The sequence below is a fragment of the Arvicola amphibius genome, chromosome 12, assembly GCF_903992535.2.
Source record: "Arvicola amphibius chromosome 12, mArvAmp1.2, whole genome shotgun sequence".
Classification (NCBI taxonomy): Eukaryota; Metazoa; Chordata; class Mammalia; order Rodentia; family Cricetidae; genus Arvicola; species Arvicola amphibius.
This window is the reverse complement of record NC_052058.2, coordinates 68928595-68951258: the sequence shown is the minus strand read 5'-3', so window position 1 is coordinate 68951258 and position 22664 is coordinate 68928595. Positions and strand designations below refer to the sequence as shown.

The 22664-nt window shown below is 45.4% G+C and overlaps 1 protein-coding gene across 2 annotated transcripts in view; it reads right to left on the bottom strand.

Annotated features, from left to right (window-relative positions):
• Window positions 1-22664, bottom strand: part of Rgl1 (ral guanine nucleotide dissociation stimulator like 1) — a 248957-nt gene that overhangs the window by 15105 nt on the left and 211188 nt on the right. For both annotated transcript variants that reach the window (XM_038349180.2, XM_038349183.2), the window contains 7 exons: window positions 19701-19804; window positions 14844-14928; window positions 10481-10570; window positions 8282-8368; window positions 6873-6905; window positions 4192-4313; window positions 2249-2338 (listed from right to left, as the gene is read on the bottom strand). In XM_038349180.2, the coding sequence (XP_038205108.1) occupies window positions 2249-2338; window positions 4192-4313; window positions 6873-6905; window positions 8282-8368; window positions 10481-10570; window positions 14844-14928; window positions 19701-19804 (611 nt within the window). The remainder of the gene's footprint in view (window positions 1-2248; window positions 2339-4191; window positions 4314-6872; window positions 6906-8281; window positions 8369-10480; window positions 10571-14843; window positions 14929-19700; window positions 19805-22664) is intronic.

The following is a 22664-nucleotide window of genomic DNA, read 5'->3' as shown; positions in this document are numbered from 1 at the left end:
TAACAAAAAAGAGGATCTGAAAAAAAAAATCACATAGAAGTGAAATGTATAGTGATTTTAAAAAACTCAGTAGGGTTAAATAACTGTTGAAGAAAACAATTATGAAAAAAATCAGGATGCAACAGGGATGAGGGAGGGAAATGGGAGGACTTGGGGTGAACAGAATTGTGGTGCATAATGTGAACCCCAAGATTCAATAAAGAAGTTTTAAAAAAAAGAGAAAGAGAAGAAAAGAAAATCATGAGTAGATCTAGAAAGAAATCCTCAGAAATCAGCATCAAGAAGCAAAGCTAAGGAAACGGAGGCTGAAGGACACGTGGAAACAACAGGAAGTCCCGCCCATGTATAAGAGCAGCTATGCAGCAAGACTATGAGACTGGAAAAGGGAACGTAGGAAGATACAGGGGCTGAGAAGATTCCAGAAACGCTGAGCTACAAAAGTCCACAGATCCAGGAAACATTATACCCCCACATCAGAAATGCTAACCAAGATGTCTACATGATGGTTGGTGGGGTTGGGTGTGTCAAGGTGAATTACTTGGCCTGGGAAAACTAGCCAATATTCCTAAGGGATATTCTTGCTTGTCCCCGGCCAGTGCAGATAACATCACCCAAAAGATCAGACTCAAGTTTATGAACTCAGGGAGCTGCATAAGAGGAATTAAAGTCTAAAATTAAATTTAGACTTCCTGGAATTAAAGTCTAAAGATCAACTTTTTGGAGCAGAGAGGTGCTCGAGCTCCTCCTACAGAAGCTGGTCCAAAGCCCGGGCTCTAAGGAACAGTGTCTTATTCCCCTTCTTCCCTCCACTGGTTCTCCCTCCTCTCTCTTCCTTCAGAATGTCATTTCGCAGGTAGGATAAGAAACCAAGGAAGAACACTTCTGCTTTGAGCCATCTGGAGAACTACAATAACCCAAACCCCTTCCCCATAAAACAACTATGTAAGAAATACTAAAACCTCTTTTCAGCTGAGGTGGCATCAAGCTGTAAGGGAAATCCCTACAGATCTTAAGGAAAAAGAGAACTGAAAAAGCATCTATAAACTTAACTCTGAGCCGAATCTTAGGTGTGCATCCAGGTCCTCCCATTACAAGCACAAGAGCTACTTTGTCCATACTTCCATTTCCTGTTCTGTGTGACTGGAGCTAAAGAGAAACCTTTTCCTAGATTATGTTCATAAACACATTGTATTGCTCTCATAAGAGCCCTAGCATTCGGTTCATTTTAATTTCTAAACACATCCAATACTCACTTAACTGTGTATGTGGCAGCGTTTAGACTCTGTGGTCAGAGCAACAAATAAAAACAAAGCTTACCCTCATGGCGCTTAAATTCTCTACAACAGACACATACAGCATGTTAGATGAAGGTAAATGTGATGGGAAAAACAAAGATGAAAGACACCCAAGGGAGGGCACCACAGACAGGTGATGTGAACGGGTTATGGTGTCAACAAGCCTGTCGAGGGGCGTCAGAGAGTGAGCCCGAGGCTCGCTGGGAGATGAGTTCCTGGAACTGAGAGTGGCTGCACCTGGTGAGTGAAGGACAGGGACAGGCTGCTGGGGCGGTGCTGATGCCGCAGGGCAAGGGGGCCTTAGACAGTCTAAGGTCTCTGGATTCTATCCAGAGGGAGTGGAGTCTCACAAAATTGACCATAGAAGGCCTCTTCATCTCCCATACCTGATGGGTAATGTTTCTATTGTAATACTCTAAACTGTGAAAAAGTCAGCACGAGTGAGGATGACGTCACTGTCGGAAGGTCACTCTTAGGAGATGACCACTCTTAACAACATCCAGGAAAAAAAGAGCATTTTAAGCCACGGGAAGGGCTAGTGTACAGGCAACTGCCTGGTGTGTTTACAGGGTGATGTGGTGGACCTCAGTGGACCAGGGCAAGCGTTGTAAGAGGAAAGCTGGAAGTCGATCACACGGGGCCCAGTAAACTAGGACCTAGAGCTGAGATTTCAAAATAAAACTACTGGGTGCTTTTAAAAAGTCAGTCTGTCGTTTGAAGGATCACCAAGCTATTTAGTAGAGAATGAGCTGATAGGACAAGAGGACAGGCAGACGGGCAAACTGCTGCTGGATGAGAGGGCAGAGGGTCACGCTACAGGGAGGGGGCAGGAATGGGCCAGTGCAATGCGCCTTTTGAGCTCATGACAGGAAGCACACTAAGTGGACACTCAGAGCTGCTGAATACATTTCCTCCCAACTCCGACAAGACCCCTGGCGGTGGTGGGGACTCACAGGCTCAGCCTCTTCACCATGCTCTTCCGAGGCTTAGGTGAGGTGGTGCTGGCGTCGGCAGCTGCTTCAATCTCACAGGAGAGGGCATAGCTGGGAAAGACAGGAGGTCCGAGGTCAGTGTTTAAGCACAGAACTGACTCCCAACTCACGTGGTTTGCTGGAACACCAATCTAGAGGAAGGCTCCGAATATCAAAGTAGAGCTGTAGACTATGGTGCTGTGGCATGGATGGCAGAGGGTGTTCGCTTGTGGCCACACTCGGTACATTTACACTGTGTGCCTCCCCTTCTCCCTAATCCTCTCACCAGCAGACAGACAGAGCCTGCTCCCTTCTGTAGGATTCCATACAAGGACGTGTGACTGGCAGCAGAAGCAGCTGACTGCAGCCTGCCCTGTGATCATCCTCATCCCACCGCAAGGCCGGAGCTTGAAGAATCCCCCCCCCTCGACGACCCCCACCTCCATTTCTTTTCTGCTTCCTCCTCCCAATGTGCTTGTGTTTATGGGCAAACACACACATTTTTATGGTAGAAAAACGAAAGAAGGTATTTATGTAGAATATCTAACCTTTGGGGAACAGACATAAGCAATTATGTTATTTATAAAGATAAATAAATATAACTACAAACCTTATCTTTAATTGTCAATACCTGCTCAATTAAAAACACCCAGGCTTCGGATACTGGCATTGGTAGGCCAGGCAAATAGTAACTGATGCAAATACAAGAGGAGCTTCTGATCTGAAGAGCGTCTTGTCCAAGCCTGTAGCTGTATCCAGCACAGGCACGAAAATGGAACACAGTAAGAAGGAGGCGGGCCACGATGGCCAGCATTAGGCCATCAACGCAGAGGCGGTAATCAGCTGACAGAACCAGCTATGCCCCTCAAAGCCGTTAACTCCTCATTGACAAATACTTATTTTGCTGTCAATTTCACTCTTCCGTATGATAAATCTTCAAAGAAAATCTGAGGTCTACTTCAGTGCTCGGCAAACTTTCTCTGAATCAGACCAGATAGTAGGTATTTTAGGTGGCGGGCCATATGGTCTGCCTTTAATGCATGAGAGCAACCACAGATAGGATGTAAATGAATGGGCTATATTCCGCTAAAGCGTTATTTAGGGATCCTGAAATTTAAATTTCAAGTAACTATCTCATGCCACATTATCCTTCTTTTATTTTTTCCTTCTGCCACTTAAAAATGTGAAAACAGGCAACATGCCACATAAGGCCTACAGACCACTGGCAGCCATCAGACTAGAAGGAAGGTCTTAACCCACTGGGCAGCATTAAAGCACTAGCTAGGCTCTGTGTGCCTTTCAGTGCACACCAGCAATGTCTTGAAACATGTGCCCTGTGCCTCACCCACACAGAGGCACCACTGCCCCCCAGACACCAGGCTTTTGCTCGGGTCCCTGTCTTGCTCTGTCTGGAATGTTCTTCTCTGGCTCTTCTGGTGAAATCTCTCTTCACAGCCCAGCCTACGGGGTAGATCTGCAAAGCATCCCATCCCCCTTATTCCTCCGTCAATGACCTCCTCCTGCCCACAGGTTCCCAGCACTTCAGTTCTTCTCTTATTTCATCTCTCATGGGTTCCTCTTCCTCTTCCGCTCCCTGAAAACTAATGCTGTCAACTCTGTGACAATGGCAGTGGCATTCTAACGGTACTTTCCAGAATACGATCTTATGCTTAAAATAAACATTTTTACAAACAGGCATCCTGAAGATGAGGAAGAATAAAGGAACTACTCCAGATTTCAAAGCAGGGTGGCAGGGCAGGACTTAAATGCCCATTCCCTGGTCCTGACCACTCAGTTTCCCTCTGAAAACCAAGGACCAGGACACTTAGAACAGGAACCCAAGAGCCATTGAAGAGATGACCTAGCAAGGTCCTGGCCACTGCATGCAAGGGGGTTCCTCCCTGATGGGTGATAACCCAGCCTACCTCTCCTCCTCTGTTAGCAGCTGCTGCCTCTGGAACCACTGGATAAACTTCTGGTCCGGGGTCATGCAGTAGCTGTTGCAAGCGGACTGTAGGAGCTTTATCTGGGCAATCACTTCAAATTCCTACATCAGACAGAAAACCAAAAGGAGATTTGTAATAATAAGATATTACAAATAACAAATTACAGATTTGTATTATTATAAATAATAACGAATAAGATAATAACAAATACCAGTCTTCTTAACATGGAAATGTAACACCCTAAGGAGGAAAATAAAGAGGACTCTGAAATGCTGCTGCTTTGGAAAGTAAATGAATGAGTCTTAAAAGCTCTAACTCAGGGGTGGGGATGTGGATCGGTGGTTGAGTGTGTGCCTGACACAACATCCTGGGTTTAATTCCTATTACCACAAACAAAAATAAATTTAAAATACACATACATACCACTTCAAACCCCTTAAGTTCTTGCATGCTTCTGTTCTTTTCTCTTTGAAAAGAAAATTCATATGACTAAAGCCACCATCAAAAGCAGGCCAACTAGTCTCTGGCTCAGTTTACAATGGTGCCTTGGCCTCCCTACTGCCATTCTTGGGATTCTTTTTCCTTTTAAGTATAAGATTGGTGAAATACATAATTGAGTTTTACTCCTCTTTCTTAAAAAGAGAGAGAGTAGAAAAGAAAGAAACAAAGAAGGAAGGAAGGAAAGAAATGTTTCAAGTCAAGAAGCTCCCAGCTCCCCACCACAGCTTCTCCAGTGCTTCCCCTCAATAAATACGCACTGGTGGGGCCAACCATCTAAACAGCACGGCTCTCACAAAGCTTATGTTTAGGCTTCCTGAATCCTTGGGTTTTTACTACTCTACTAAATCTTTTAACTAACCTTCTGAAGCTCACGAGAGAACAAGCAAAGCAAGTACATGATTATGTCCAAAATTATTTATACTTCTTAACAGGCTTCAAGGTTCCTTTCATAATGTCAGCAGTGAGGACAAACTGTAGATTTAGGTTTCCTACCCAAACTCTGCAAATGTCTAACTTCTTAGTCTTAAAAGGAAAGGAAGCAGTTTCCAGGTTAATGCTGAACGTAAAGGCCCAAGCATGGGGCACTGTGGGGGCAAAACAGGACACGGCAGAAGTAACTGAAGAGCTGGCAGGGTCTTGGGATCGCAGCCTTCAAATCAGTGGTCTCATCCGCACCCAGTGCAGACATGGAGTATTTCCCACCATGCCACAGAAGGTTCAGAGGGTGAGGGACAGAAAGCTCCGGTCGGTCCTAGCCTGGCTGGCTGCTCGCACCATGTTCACATCAAGCCCCATGGTCTTCACTCCAGCACTGTTCACAAGCTGAGACTACACTCAGCCTCCTAGTGCTTCTCTAAGAGCCTCCACTTCTGCTTTGAACTTAGATAAAGATGAATTATGGCTGCCTGCTCATCCGCCTGTCTCCCTCCTGGATTGTCTCCAAACTCCCTGTTAGGTACATCAGCGGTGCTGGCAGAATGGAAGGACGGACAGAAGACAGTGAAGCTCTGCAGGGCAGTTATAACACTCACCCATCTTCCTTTCAAACATTCAAAGGCCTCTCTCATGCCCATTTGACGGAGAAATTATAGAAATATTTTCACTTAAAAAACATAGTGCAGAACTATTCTATCCATAGAAAGATTCAAGTTTGATATAGAATATCCTTCTTAAACTGGCAGGAAGGATAATCTAATGGGGAAGTTTATGTCGTCTCCTCACCCAGACAGACCCACCGGAGCAACCATCTTTATTAACGCCATTCACTCTTAGAAACTTATTTCCTTGATAGATAAACTTGGTGGTTTTTTATTCAACTAACAAAAAATGGATACACACACACACACACACACACACACACACATATGGTAGTGGTAAATGCCTTTAACCCTTATGAGAATCAGAGGTAGGTAGATCTCTGTGAGTTCGAGGCCAGCCTGGTCTACAGAATGAGTTCCAGGACAGGCTCCAAAGCTACACAGAGAAACTCTGTCTCAAAAAAGCATATATGCAAGGTGTACACATGATATTTTGGAATAGGTATTTGTTGTAGGATGACTAAACCAAGCTAACTAACATATTAAGTATTTCACATACTTCTCTGTAGGAAAATATTCAAAATCTATTCTCAGCAATAATTTTCATATGCACAATACATTATTACTAACTATAGAGTAAACCTGCTTTTCTAAAAGTAGTTGTAAAGAAGCAGATGAGGCAGGGGTAAGGAAAGAAATCTGTCAATGTGTGTGTGTGTGTGTGTGTGTGTGTTAGGAATCAAATGCAAGACCTTATGCATGCTAGTTCAAGTGCCCTACCATTGAGCTACATGCACAGATCTATACTACCTTTAATTTATTAATGAGCTTTGCAGCTGGACAAAATCTGAACTCATCTGGCTCATCACTAGCTGTCTCTGGACCAGCTACTCAATCTCTTCCATCTTCATCTTTAACTGAAGATGAGGGAAATGACCTTGTGGGGCTCTCATGGAGTGATATATATGAACATGACAAACATAATGGTATATTTAAAATGTTTAGTGAGTATCATTTTTCTGCCTCTCCAAAAATAAAAGAACAAGATTTATCTCTACTTCTTTCAGTTTTTCATGCCCAGATAAAATAAACTGGCAAAGCAAAGGTGAGAGTTCCACTTACCCTTCTTCTTTTCTCAAAGTTGATCAGTCCACCCTGAAAGAAATATTTAAAGAGTGTAATCAACCAAACTGCAGAGCCCTGTGCTGTTGTGGCTCACACTAAATAGGTCAAGGGAATGACAGAGTTGTCATTATTAATGCTTCCATTAACATGGCAGCTACAGAGGAAGACAATCACCTTTTTCTTAGAGAACAATGTTCATTGATGACAGGTCAGGGTAGACAACCATTTCTTAAAATCTGAAAGAGCAAACTCCACCCCACTCATCCCCTTGACCCAAGACAATAAAGCAGATGCCACTGACTCATGCTGGAAACCAAAGCGTCAGTGGTTGATCAGAAGGGAAGTCACTTCTCCACAGCACCACGGAAATGAAGTTTCAATTCTTCATCACCGCCATCCCTGTTCTCAGTAGGTTAAATTTAATTTCTCTGTATTTGCCTACTCCACGCAGTTCCTCAGCACAGAAGGGTGTTTCCTGAGATAAGATGAGACAGAGGCCACGAAGAGACTCGTGCTCGGGCAATGCAAAGTTGACAGGCATGCCTACACCACCTAAAGAATCCTTGAAAGTCTGTAAAGCAGCTTCCCTTTCTAGTTGCAGTACACGCATGCAGGCTGCACAGGAGACACAGCGATGTGCACATGCGCAGGCTGCTTTTGGTTTGTAGTGTGCTATGTTTCGCCTGTGGTTTGTTTATGTTTATTAGGCATTGCTGTGAACTGAACCAGGACATGAGAGGCAAGTGCTTGGAGCTAGAAGCCAAGCCCTACAAATAACCTTTAAATCTCATTTCAAATATCAGATTCTTTCTACTTAACATTTTAGTGTGGCTATCAACAGGCTGCCTGTTTGGATGGAATTCACCTGACGTCACTGCAGAAGAGAGACAGTAGGCGGATCCAAGTGGACACTCCAGAGCAGGAGGCGGGGACACATGATTACAAAGAAAAGAGGAGGACCTGTTGCAAAATTCATTCATCTTGTTCATTCTTTACTCTCCAGGCAGAAAGCTGGGGTGTTTCATCTCTTCAAGTCCATCTGCAGTGTCCACGCTCAGACCCCACCCCTCAAGAGGCTTTCATCGTGTGTCTTCATAGGGACCCAATCGTGCTCCTCCATCTAACGTGTTCCCTCGGCTCCCACTGCACTCTGTGCTCACTGCTACCGTTCCTATCCACGGCTGCCTGTTTCAATAGGCAGCGATTGCTTTCGCTGGCCTCTGCGCCATTTCTGGGGTCTTCTGGTGCTTGTTTTGTTTTCTTACTGCCCAGTCCACTATCGTGTGCATTGTGGGCTCTAAAAAGATACTGAGAGAAACAAATTTCTTCCCCAGGAAGCCAAGAAGAAGGCCATAGGCTCGGCTGCAGGGAACTGGCACAGCTGCAGGCAGCTGCAGAGAACCCACCTCAATGTAGTCCTGCAGAGCAGTGTCCAGCATGGTCAGGTCGGTCAGGAAGGTGCCCAGGTAAGGAACAGTTCCCTGCATCACACCCTGAAGAAGATGGAGCTTTCTTTACTGTCACTGAAATGTTTAACGGCTTCGGTAACCCACACAACCAGAGGAAAGGGAGCCAGGCAAAACTAATCTGGAATTATTAGTGTCTCCTGCAGGACTGAAATTGCTTTAAAGACCTACGTAAACATGACAGGAACTACATGACCTAATGTCTAACTTTTATTCAGGAAAAGCAAGCCTCTAGCCCAGAGATCATATGCGTGTACAAGTGCGTTCATAGTGGGGTCTACTGTGACCAGGCTCTGGTCAGTGAGGTCTGCTCTCGTCAATGTGTGTAGACAATTCCAGAAGTTTGGAATGCCCTGATGGCCATGGCCTCAGCAACATTTAGAATATACCACTATTTCCCAGGGCAAGGTTTCTGGGCCATCACTTTTAGCAATGCAGGAAGACAGAGAGGGCTGGCTTTACAGAGGTAAATCTGGCAAACTCTATTTTAACCAAGGTAATGGTGGGTTCATCGCCAGGGACACCATCAACATGACAGCAGATGCCACTCTGACACCACATAACTCTTTGACAGGATGTGACAAGAGGGGTATTTCATTCCCGTGACATTCTTTCCAAACAGGTGTGACCTCGGTTTAATCACTAGACAAACAAAGACAAACCCAGACTGTGGGGCATTCTACAGGAGACCCGGGTGGTACTCCTGATGACTGTCGTAGTCATGACAAGCACGTTAAGGCTCTGGAGCTGCCACGGACTAGAAGTGACTGGAAAATGCTGACAGCCAGTGCTGTTGGCATGCTGTTGGCGCGCTGTTGGCACGCTGGACTGGGTCCTACAACAGACAGGTGAATTCCAAGCGAGGTCTGGGTTTTAACTGACAGGATTCTGTCAGTGTAATTTCTTAGGACTGTCTGTTTCACCACCATCATAAATGTTGTTAAAGGTGGGGAGAAATGAGCAGAGGTTTTAATATTCATCCCACCAAATCTCCTTTGGAGCTGTCTGTGTTCCCACAGCCCACTGAGGCACAAGCACTCTTCAGAGAAAGAAACAGTGGGCTGGAAACGGACACCTTCTCATGTATGCAGGTACTTAGGGAAACTCTGGCAGGAGCACGGTCGGAGCCAGGGCAAGGCCAGGCCACTTGGCGCAAGGCGGGCCGTGTGCTCAGCCAGTTCACACCATGCAGGACTTTGTCCTTCAGAAACTTACTGTCGGCTGCAGTTTAGTTTGTCCTCCCCCGTTGTGTGTACAAGGTCTTATCCTGAACTAAAATAATCTCTACCCCTCCCTCGGTAGCAGCTATTTTTAACTGTCTCTGAACAACCAAAACAATGTGAAACACTTTCAAGTTTGGTCAGCTTTTAGGTTACAGAAGAGTTCCAACCCTCAAAAGTATTGCCAATCTATGGCCAGCCCTAAGGAAAGTTCTCTCCAGGCAAGGGTGAGAATATTCGCTGTCTAGTCTCTAATCTCCCTTTCTGTCCCCCACCCCACCCCCACCCCTGCTAGAAGCTGAGGATTTAAGGACAGAGCCAAAGATGATGATAAATATGTCTCTGCCTTCAGAAAGGAGGCCTGGTATTCTCTGAGAACTGGACTAGATCTGGTTAGGACCCAGAACTAGTAAGGAGAGCTAAGCAATGATTAGGGAGGCTGGGAACAAATGAGTCATGGTATCTAAATACAAGGACCAAATCTTCCTAAGAGGAGACTATCTTTCCTGGGTCATTATATGCCCAAAGCTGATCTAGACAGGAAGCCTAGGAGGCTTCTGACCAAAGTGGCAGCAACCTAGAATGTAAAAGTGGGTGGAGGGGATGGCAAGAAGGATGGAGATATGCCCACTGCACACTTTCCTTTATCATCATCTGGAGGGGTGGTGGGGAATAGGGCTGGCTGGGGGGAGGGGTGGTGGGGAGGAGGGGTGGTGGTCTATGGAATTTGCAACTCTTGGTGTTCATTTCTCACTGGGTCTAACACTTCTGATAAAAACTTCACAGGTTAAGGCAAAGAATGAGAGAGAGCTTTGACAAGTCCAGGTGCCCTGCAGATGGAAGATGCTGGGGTCGTGTGCCAGCTGCCTGGCCAAGTACACAGGGCTATTCTCCTGCCGGAGAACACAGGCACACATACCATATCCTTCTGCAGCTGCAGCCGCCTCTGAGTCCGCTTCTGGTTTTCTTTCACACTGCTGTCCAGGTTTGCAAATTTTGAGGTTCCTTCCTAAGAGACAGAGCGCACATAGAGGAGATTCATGGAGGATTCCAATCAGGAGAGAAGGGAAGAGGTGTCTAGGTTCTAGAATACAATCTCTTCCTGTGTTCCAAGATGCCATGCAAATAAAGAAGCCCCCTGCAGGCCCTTGGGCTGTACTGGGGCTGGGGGCATTGCCGCAGACTAGTCTCTGCAGCCAGTGGCCTGGGATTATACAAGTCTCCCCCTCCCCAGCCCTGTAAAAGCAGGGTCCCTAATTTTACTTAGAAAATCAATCATCAACACAAGGTAGGTGACTTCCAAAATGAGAGGTGTTTTCTACACATCTCAGGTTTCTTTCCAAGTAATCTTATGTCTTAGAAATGAGCTTTCTTCCTGCAAATTTTATGACTTCTTTATCTTGGCCTGGAATGAATGCGCCAGCATTCTGGGAAGGAAGGGGTCTGTGTGGTGCTTCTTAGCTAAATGAAACCTTTGCCCAGCAAGATTTTGAGGAACTCCAGTACATCGTGATTAATGGAAGGTGGGCCATTTGCGGGTTCACTTGGTCCTCCTAAGATGTCTCTCCAGTTTGGAACTCTCACCAGTCTACCATTTTTCTTGGGGTCTGAGGACAGATGGCCACCCATGCTCCCTGCCAGCTGCCTGGCACAAGAACCAAACTTCTGTGTAACAACAGCATGGGTTTGCTGACTGAACATAAAATGTTTCAGTTTTGTGGTTTTAGTCTTGTTAAGTTCTCATTTTCCAGGAACTGCATGAATGGAAGGCAATTTTGCAATTCAGGGTAAACTCTATATTAGTTTTTCCTTAGTCAGTTTCTTCCGGGTTTATTGCATTATAAGCATGTGACCTTACATTACCGTACAATTACAAAAAGAATCTTCCTCAGTGTCAGGGTCTGACTGGTAGTGCCCAGGCATAAATACATTCTGTCATTTACCAGCTGTGATCCTGTCTGGGACATGCCACTCGGAAACAGAACCTACCTCAGTGGTCCCTACGACAGATGCTGAGAGCAAGAGCTAGCATCTCATGGCATTCTAGTACCCAGTTTCTCCTGGGAACTCTTGGTAATAGTCTGGTATGTGCCACTTCCCATGCCAGGCATTTACAAGAGCTCCCGGATCCTGAAGATCTAGTTTGGAGTGAGAAATCAATTCTGCTAAAAATTCTTTAAAAAAAAAATACAGAGTTTAATGGTGTAGTTCTGGCTAGCCTGGAACTTGCTATGGAACACAATGGCCCCACAGAGTTACTTGTCTCTGTTTCCTAAGTGCTGGAACTAAAAATGTGTTCCACCATGCCCTTGCTTATCTAAAACTCCTAACAAGGACTTCTAAAAAGTTAAACCTAAGAATCATAAAACAACAGAGGGGTTTTAAGGATCACTGAAGACTCCATCCGATGAGCGGGAGATAAAAAGGCCAGAGATGAGGAGCAAGTTTTACTGATCCCACAACTTTGTGGGTTCCTACAAATGGAGTCCATCCCTGCAGGCAGCACTGCCATAAAACTGACAAGTCAGCCATGCGCAGTGCACTCCTGAAATCTGAGCACATGGGAGGTTATGGCAGGAGGATCATGAGTCCAAGGCCAGCCTGGGCTACACTGTGAATTCAAGGTTGGCCTGAACCACACAGTGAGATGACACCTAAAGAAAAAGAAAAGGACAAGAAGAGACGACTGGTCGCTGCTAGCTCTTCCTGATGGAATGCCAACTGGAAATCCATTCAACTGCCACATCCAATACCTACAGCTATTTCCTCCCTCAGCCTGATATTCTTTACCCTGCCATCCCCCCACCACCACCCCTCTGAACCTCCTGCAAACCATCCGTGGGCTCCTGTAATGCACCACTCTGGTTCTTTCCTCCGGCCTCCTTCATGGCTCACACGCAGACTCCTGGCTACTCTTCCCTCTTCCCTAGTCGTCTTGTTTCCAGCAGACTTGTATCATCGGAAATGACTTCAGTCATCACCTCTGTGTCAGTGGACTTCAGATTTCCCCCTGTGCTTCCTCCAGCCTCTCCCTCCGATCCTCGCTCCTCCTGCCCTCTGCACCTCTGACCTTCTCCCCAGAGCGAGCTTCTCCGGTGTCTCACTCTTCCTTTGTCTCTGCTCCTGCAGACTCCAGCTGCCTTTGTGTTGCTCTGGTGCCTCAGAGAGACTCACGCCAAGTCTCCAGTGACTCTGTCTGCTGGCTGCCGGCTCCATTTTAAGACTATGATGGTGAAACTGCAGCCCAGGAGCAACCAGCAGCTTTGTTTGGGTGGGCGTTTGCGGGTGAGCTGCCTCTTGCTCTGACCTTGGTGCTGATGCACTATAGAGCCTCACTGACTGTCCTTTTCCGCCAGAGCCAGACTCCGGGAGGGTTTTTAGAAGTTGTTCATATTAAAGCAACTGGGAATAATTGTCATCCACCCAAAGGCACAAGAACCACGATTTGGTGGTATTCTGCTTTCTGTTGTTTTAACATCTATAGATTCAATAATTTGCAATTCTTCTAAGTTTCAGAAATCATAAGGTTGAAGAAATCATAAATTTAAGACAGTCTTTGAAAAGAAATTAAGAAATGTTTTCTCAACAGTTAGAAGGAAACCACAAATGTTTACTGAGTATGTTATCTGGGCCATAATTTTAGAGAAGTGGCATATTACATGCACCCAGAAGTAGAAGATAGGTCATTTTAAACTAAGATTGCTCACCTATAAATCAGAGTCTAGGAGTAACATACTAAAAACAGGGCCCAGTAGTTTTTCTTAGTGCTTATTTTGAGAACTTAAGTACCTTGATCTCATTATTTACAAGTGTGTTGAGAACTGACACCCAGAACTATACACTTCACATGAATAATGATCAACAGAGCTAATGGGAAAGGGACCTGCACACACATATGGACTGCCCAGGGCGCTCCACCAGCACTCATGACAATGTACAGGCCACCCAAACTCATCGCCAAGTTTGTTGGAGCCTTATATGACATTTAGCTTAGAGTCCCGAGGTGGATGTCTCCGTTTGAGAAAGGTTTATGGGACCTTTAATGTCCAGATATAGCCTGCATCTAAGGTTTCAGCCAGAAGACTGTCACCCGGCAATGAGCGGCACACAATTCAATTTATCTGCTTTGGAAGGATGATTCAGGGCTATTGGGATTTCAGTGTGTGGCTCCAGTTAGTCTAGCTCTGTGCTGCAGACTGGGAGGCCACTAAGCCATGGCCTTCCAGGCAAATGGGTTTCCAGTTAAAGTCTGCGAATACAGAAAGACATAAAGTAAGGAGTTACACAGTCACATGAATCATCAGGGTGCAGGTAATCGGGCAGTCTGCAGCCCAAGTCAGACATCAGCATAAACTGACCACCCTGTATCATCTGCTCCAAGAAGGAACCAAGGCAGGAAAACAGAAAGTTATATGAGGGACAAATGCACTAACCTACAGAGTCAACAACAGTCTGAGAGTGTGCTTCTCACAAGGCAGTGGACCAGGCGTCAGGGGAACAAAGCACAGGTCTTTGATTGGCCCTAAGTTGGATTCAAAATTCAGCTACATTACATGTTAGGTGTGTACCTTAGGAACTAGGGACATGCTACATCCACTATGGGTCTTGGCTATCTACAAAGAAGATGACGAAATTTAGATGGTCGGAAGCTATGAAGACAGGACCTGGCCTATATTAATGCCCCATTGAGTGTGATGAAGTTATCTGTCATGTGAGTGGGTACTGTATTGCCCACAGCCCCCAACTACGGGTGAACTCCTAGATACAGGCTGTGCTATAAATCTTCATATTTCTAGATGCAAGTCCAATGCTTTCTAAATGCTAGGCATTTAACGTGTTTCTAAGGATGTGTATAAAGAGCCAGGCTGCCCCTTTGCCCAAAGGCAGTTCAAGAGTCACCACTTATCTGGTGCTCAATAAACACTGCTGACTGAAAAATATTGTGCAATTTGGTTTAAAAAAAAAAAAGGATGTGGAATTGCAGACTGGCCCCTGTTATTCAAATATTCAAAGAGCCGTTTTTGCTGAGAAGGACTATTTCAAGGCCGCTCATTCATGCAACTGCTAGCACTGAGTAGTTGCTTATTAGAGACCTGCACATCTGAACCCCGGTTTTTATTCAGTTGTGTGGGTGGGAAGGAGGAAAGGGTGGAAGGAGAAAGTTCAAGTGGGCTTTTAATTTTCTAAGTCCCAAGTTTCCTAGATTACGGATGAGATAAAAATTGCATTTCCCTGGGAGGCGATATAAATGGTTTCCCAGGCCAGCGCAGCAGGAGCCTCACCTTCATGAGCAGTTCCCGACTGGTCAGATGGTTGTTATGGTCAGAGAAGATGTCTGAAAGTTCTTCAAACACCAGCATTCGGTCCCTATGAGCAAGGATGAAGAAAAAATAAACAACAGATGCAAAAAGCCAACCCCTAAGCTTGGCTGTCTTTAGTCCACATTGCCATGAAAGACCGGGACGGCCCTCAGGATTGGTGGGAAACGGAACACAAATGGAGCTACTAAGTGTCCTCCTGTAGATAACTTTTGTAAAAGATGAACACAGTTACCCAAATGAGAGGAGGAACTGCTCTAAATAATATATATTTAATTTTTAAAAAATGATGATTCACTTGAGGCATCAAGTTCTAGAGAGATGTTCCCTTAAGTAAATTTAAAAAGCATTTATCCCAATAATACACACCGAGTCCTGCAGAGGTCATCTTGGCCAGACACCTAAGTTCAGAGAGAAAGACGCCTTGGCCAAAAGATTGCTCTACTTTTCACTAGTAACTTCGGAGGGCCACAAATACAGAACCTGAATGTCTGCATCCCGGCCTGTATTCTTATTCTCGCAGTCAGAGAGGATCTGTAGAACCACAGTGGGTTCTCCAGTCATGGGGAATAGGTTCACGCCTACTTACTTCCTTAGTGATCGTGGACGAGTGGCTCACCTCTGCTGTCTCAATTTCCTTGTCTGTATACAAGAAAGCCACTGAAGCACGAGACGTGTAAAGCACCTGTGAGGCTCATGCCCCGCCCCATGCACTGCCCCCAAAGCATCCCGCTTGTCTGTGTACACGTCTCTCCACAGCCACTGAATGGATGACTCTGGAGGCCACAGATGATTAGCAGCCAAATCCCCGTGTGTACAGCAACTTTATTACCATAAAAAGGCCATTATTAAGACTTATTTGCATTATAAGGAGTATAATATTATTTGTATAACCAAACCACGAAAAGAAAGCTATTTCTGTTGTGGAGAAAACAATTAAGAACTTGGTTATGCAAGTATTTCAATAGAAAGAAGACTCTGCAGTAAAAGCTGGCAATGTAAAGGATGGTGATGAAAGTGGTTCCTGAGTAAGAGCCCGCAACTCCCCCTCCCAGCATTTAGCCATGGAGAGCACGGACAACTGATAAGGAAGGGGTACCAGCCATAGGCTACGGCATCCTTTCTAAACACTCACACATGCCCGACAAGTTCAGTTTTGAGATTTTTCATTCTTTTTTTTTTTTTTGGAAAATTGTTTGAAAATCCAGCTGAAAAAACGGATCTTCTCTTTGGCAACCCAAGAAACTAAGGCACATGGACCGTAGACTTTTATTTTAGAGATTTATTTGCATTACTTTCATTGTGTGTTTATGTGTGTCTGTCTGTGAGGTGTATTAGTGTAGTGGCCTCAGAGCCCAGAGGCATCTGGTCCTCTGGAATTAAAGTTACAAATGAATGTGGGGCTGGGAATTGAACCTGGGTCCTCTACAAGAACGTGGAGGGCTCTCAACCATGGAGCTATCTCTCGAGCCCCGTGTGCTAGTTTTTCAACTTGTAGTTTAAGATTCAGACCTGCTGCAGAAGAGATCCTGGGCTCGCTAGGCAACTAGTCACCCACCAATGAAAGCCACAATCATTCTTTCGCTGACGTCAGACAAGACTGCATTTTAATATCTGACCATTCCTTTGTTTATGTGGAACAGTAGTGAGTAGGGAAGGCAAAGCCAAGGCGTAGAGGAGGTAGGCTTCTGATTTTCCCCTCCTACTTTACCAGACACTGCCATCAAATGATCCTTTATGACCTATATCTTTCAATAAATGTATGTTCAAGGGGAAAATGGGGGGGGGGGGGGGGGGGTGCAGTGGACCTGAAAAGCCTAGGTTGCATTTCTGTTCTGAAACAGTTGGAGGTTTGTCATCCAGGTGGGTGTGGCTTCTTCAGCTATGTAACTCCAAGCATATTAAGATTAGCTTTTTAAGACAAGGTCTCATTATGTAGCCCTGGTTAGCCTGGAACTTGCTATATAGATCAGGCTGGCATCCGACTCACAGAGCCTCTGCATTCTGAATGCTAGGACTAATACCATTCATTTTAATTCCTTCCTTGTAAAGCATCCAAGAATTACCTAACCAATCAAAGCTGCTTCTCATCTCATCTGTAAACATAAGTCCTCTGGCACCCATTTTCCAGCATAAATTTATGACACTCTGGTTTGCCAATGTGGGCCTCTTACAGAGTTGAATAGCATGATGGTGGTTAGAATCACCACGGAGATATCTCTGGGTATATTTCTCCCTCCCCCCAGGTATATTTCTAAAAATACATCTAGATAGACAGGATGTGTTGGCGCATGCCTTTAATCCCAGCACTTGGGAAGCAGAGACAGGCAGATCTCTCTAGGCATTTGAGGCCAGACTGGTCTATAGAGAAAGTTCCAGGACAGGCTCCAAAGCTACAGAGAAACCCTTTCTTGAAAAAAAAAATCTATTCATGGTTGAGGTGGAAAACCCCACCTGCAGTGGTTTGAACCAGAGGGCCTCAGTAAGCTCATCTATTTGAATGGTTGGTGCCCAGTTGGCAGAACTGTGTGGGAAGAATTAGAAGGGTGGGCTTATTGGAGGAGGTGTGTCACTATTGGTGGGCGTGGAGGTTTTAAAGTCCATGTGGGGCCGGGTGGTGGTGGCGCACGTCTTTAATCCCAGCACTCGGGAGGCAGAGGCAGGCGGATCTCTGTGAGTTCGAGGCCAGCCTGGTCTACAAGAGCTACCTCCAGGACAGGCTCTAAAGCTGCAGAGAAACCCTGTCTTGAAAAAGAAACCAATAAATTAATAAAGTCCATGTGGGATTCCATTTCCTCTCTCCACTATCTTCAGATCAAAATATAAGCTCTTAGCTACTGCTCCAGAGCCACGCATGCCTGCCACCTTGCTCCCTGCCATGATGGTATGGACTCATATGGACCCATCCTCTGAAACTGCAACCAGCCCCCGATTAAATGTCTTCCTCTATACATCGCTTTGGTCTTCACAATGACAGACAGTAACTACAACACCACCCTAGCTCCTCACAGTGACAGACAGTAACTACGACACCACCCTAGCTCCTCACAGTGACAGACAGTAACTACGACACCACCCTAGCTCCTCACAGTGACAGACAGTAACTACTACACCACCCTAGCTCCTCACAGTGACAGACAGTAACTACAACACTGCCCTCAATGTGACCACACCACCCCACAGGCTGGAGCCCTGGGCTGGTTGGTAGGGAAACATCAAGCTCGGTAAGCTTTCAGCCACTTCCTGCTCCCACTGACACACCTACTCTAGCCCCTAGAATTGTAACCCAAACTCAACCCTTTCTTCCTTAGGTTGCTCTGCTCGAATGTTTTGTAGCAGTTATACCCAGACAAGGAATTACCACAAACAGTATCAGTCCCTTGGGGCTTAGTCCATTGTGGGTGATGATGGAAATTCGCACCTAGGGCTTGTGGCTTGAGCGCAAACTCAGGGCAGCCTCAGCTAGAGAGTCCGCTGACTTCCCTCCTGATCAACACTGGCTGTGCTGCATACGGGGAAGATGGGCAGTTCCCACACCCTTCCTGATACAGCTTGGCAGCCTCACTAGTTCAAGCCTCGGAAGATCTGGACGGAGCTAGCCCAATGGGACCTATGACACAAGGCTTACCCTCTTGGCTGGCTGGTTTTTATGTCAACTTGGCACAAGCAAGAATATTCTGGGATAAAGAGATTTTTTTCAAGACAGGGTTCCTCTGCAGCTTTGGGGCTTGTCCTGGAACTCGCTCTATAGACAAGGCTGGCCTTAAATTAACAGAGATCTGCCTGTCTCTGCTTCCTGAGTGCTGGGATTAAAGGCGTGCACCACCATCACCCAGAAGAAGAGACCCTAATCAAGAAAATGCCTCCATAGAATTGGTCTGTAGGCCTGTACGCAAATCTGTGGGGCATTTTCCTGACTGATGGTAGATACGGGAGCACCCAGCTTACTATGGGTGGTGCCATCCCGGGAAGGTCATCCTGGATGGTACAAGAAAGAAGACCAAGCAAGCCAGCAAGCACCGTTCCTCCAGGTTCCGCCCTGACTTCCTCTGGATGATGGACTGAGAAACTGCACAGTGAAATCAACCCTTCCCTCCCCAAGCTGCTTTTGGTCATGGTGTTTATCAGAGCAGTAGAGACTCTGACATAGACGTCCTCTAAATCTGAACTAATGTAGGAACAAACTGTTCATCCCTTTGAGGAAAAAAAAGTCTCTGGTCCACAAAGTTCCAGAAGTGGAGGAAACAGCAATAGTGACAGGCTAAGATCACACTGTGGTACCAGTTCCAAAGGCTGGACTAAGTCTGAGGAAAGCACAGCACAGGATGTGAGTGGCTGATAATCTCAGTCAGGCACCTTGAAAGGAGCCCCCCTCGCCGAAGTTAGCTTTGAATATGCAGCAGAAGTGGGCACTGTGGCTTCTTACTGAGCATCAAGGTCCTAACTGCACATGCCATCCCTCCCATCCTAGAGCAGTTTAGGGCTTTGGAAGGGGGCTGGAAAATAACCAGAAATCATGCAAACTGCCCAACCTCACCACTCCATGACCTTGTCCTCCAAGACCCAGACACTAAACACACCCTTCAAGGCAGGCCCCAGGCTGGTGGTAATCACGGCTCTGGCACCCACCAAGAGTCAGTGTGATTCCTACAGTAGCTATCCCGCGAAATTCATTAATGTGCCCTTCCTGGAACACATCCGGGGTTTCAGATATGTTTCTCTTGTCATGTAATACGTGTTCTGACGGTAAGCACCCATGGTACGGAAGCAGCAACGGACTGCCCAGGCAGAGAGGAGTTGAGCAGGCCCTGGGGGACTCACTTTGGGACGGCGGCCCAAGCCTTCTTCAGCCGATAGATGGAGTTGGACTGCAGAGCGGAAACGATGGCCCTCAGGGAGGAAAAGTTCTTCAGGATTCTGCACTCCTGTGCGGGGAGGAACAGACATAGAAGGCATTCAGACATCGGTATACAGGGGGTCGCTGGCTTCCTGTGTCAGAGGTATTACAGCTGCTATGAATTCTTACCACTACATAGGCAGCTGTATAAATACTGCACATCAAAAAGTGGCTCCTTCCTCCCGCCCCAGTCACCAAAACACTTTATAGATTTTGGCACCGTCAGTTTGGTCCCCCCACCCCACCCCCAATATATTTTTGCGCTGTTGTTACAGTTTTATAGTTTCCAGCTTGCCCAGGGAAAACAACTCGAGGCGGTAAGCATGCACGGCTGCGCTAGAGAGGTCAGCTTTCTTCTGCAGAAAGCTTACGTAGGCATGCCTTAAAAATACATGCGGGGGATCACTGTGTCCTGTGGCTCTCTGAGGGAGCTGGGCAGAAACCACTGTAATTCAGATGGTACAAAGAGCCTGTGCCCTGTGAGTGTATATAACTTGGCAATAAAAATTCACCACAAGTTGAACTTGGGCTTTTCATGCTCTTATTCAAGGGGGAATATTTTTATACAAAGTCATTTGGTTTCAAATTGGCTTGTCCCACAATAGTAAACATTCAGAAACACCTTGGTACTTCAATGCTTCCAAAATAACTTGGGCTTTTAAAGTAAGATTCATTTTGGCAGTGTTTTAAAACAAAACAGAAAGATTCTGGGTGTTGTATTCTGGGTAAGGAGAGAAGATCCTTCCTTAAATGTATCCTACCATAAGGGGCCAAGCCCATATGGGCAGCCAGCAACCCGGGAGGGAGGGAGGGAGGGAGGGAGAGAGAGACAGAGACAGACACAGAATAGTAGGGTTGGTAAAACAGGAAAAGGTCTCATTGCTAGCTGGCCCCCAGAAGTAACCACACTGGAAAAATGTCAGGGATACTTTACATGAAAGTACACAGGAGTGCACTGTATCCAGGTTTTACAGTTGAGTACACTGCATGAGTACATGTTTGGATTCATGCAGAACACCAAGTGCAAATTGCTTCAAGAATCATTTTGCTAAGCAATTTTGATCTGCACTATGGAGGGAAAACTGAATTCCCCAATTTGGCATGACAAAATCTCGCATGCCAATCGAATCCTTAAATGTTTTCTTCAAAGCAAATTTCAATGTATTTCATAAAAGTCATGCCCGGTCTTTAAAAATGTCCTGAAGTCCCCATTATTTAAAAAAGAAAAGGAAAAGAGAGGAAGGGCCCGGAAGGAGAAAGGGAAGGGGGAGGGAGTATAGAGGGAGGGAGGGAGGGGGGAGGGAAGGAGGGAGGGTATAGAACTGCTGCAGTCTGGAAACCACACTCTGACAGCGTGGTTCAACAAAGGTTCAGCATCCCAAAATTATGTTCTAGAAAACCAGAAAACTTGCAATAAATAAAGACACCCAGGCCCTGACATCTCATGTCCATCGTAATAAACATATGGAATGCATTATTCAGTAACAGGCTGAGGCTAAGGGCTTAAGGGAACGCATGAAGCATCCAGTCACGTTTTTAAAAGAGAAGGCATCTTCCAAAAGACGCAATGCTAGACCGAAAATGCAGCACAGAGGCCAGGCCAAGAGCACACACCCATATTAGGTCAGAAATTGTTTCTACATGCAAAATTAATAGCATTTTTCAAACTTTTTTTTCCAATAGAAATCGACTGTGACTAATGAGGGAAGAATAAAATAAATCTTGGCAGAAAACCACCTGTGAGTTTTAGCGTTTTATGATGTTATTCTACACGATTTCAAGAGACATAACATATTCAACACTGGGGAAAAACCCAAGAAAGAGCAAGGATAAAGATTCCTGGCTTTCTCTACGTGCTATAGGATGTGGAGTACACTCTGAGTTATCCACAGTTTCTCTATCATATAAACACACAATCTATATTTAACTTCAACTAAAATTCATTATTCAAGTCACTCCGCCACGCACAGGGATGCATGTTTTTTCCTGTCTAAATAGGTCCATGAATTCGGAGCAAAAGACCATTTGTTTTGAGGTTTTGGCAAAAAATATTTTCTTACAATTCTAAAGAGAAAGAGACATCCCATGCTAGTGTTAAATTCTCTCAAAACTTCTTGCAGTTATTTTTGTGGAGAAGTAAGTTTGACTTAGAACAGGGGAGAGGTAAGTTCTTTACGACATCTGTGTTTTGCTTCCTGCTCGTTTCTTTCCGACATTAGCATGTGAGGGGAGATAGGCTGTCCTAAGGGCTCAAAAAAAAAGAGCAAATTCTCTGGAACATCTGTGGCTTTACTCTTTGGTCAAAAACAATAAAAGAAAATGTAAACTATTCAGGTATCATGCCCTACAAACAGGCTTAGTGGAAAAATATATCTAATGGAACATGAAGCAAAATGTGTTTTGTTTTGGTTGAGGGTTAATCATGGCCCAGAACATAATAGAGTAACAGAGTATTTATATATCAACTTTTTTCACAATCATTTTTTTCATTTTTACTGTAGCTTCCTCTTGCCTAGAAGAAAACTTTCATCTTCAAGTACCTACAACCCCACTCTTGGACACATAAAGCTAAATTCACTCACAGTCTTCCTTGACCAACTTTACTCCGGGGTAACTTTTCCCTCCTCCACATCTGTAACACTCATATTGCTGACCCTCCCTTGCACAGGCAGAAGTCACCTCAGTAACTGTCTCTTATATAGCTAAATCAGTTGTGGTCTAGCTTCTATATCCCTAAAGTAAATAATCCTGGAACTCATACACATTAGGAAACTCATAAACTAGAAGATCAGTGACTTGGAGACTGCCTTCTGTACATGGCGTTAGACGCCAGTCATGCGACGTGTGAACAGCTCCAACAGCCTAGACTCTGAGCCTCAGCAGAGCGT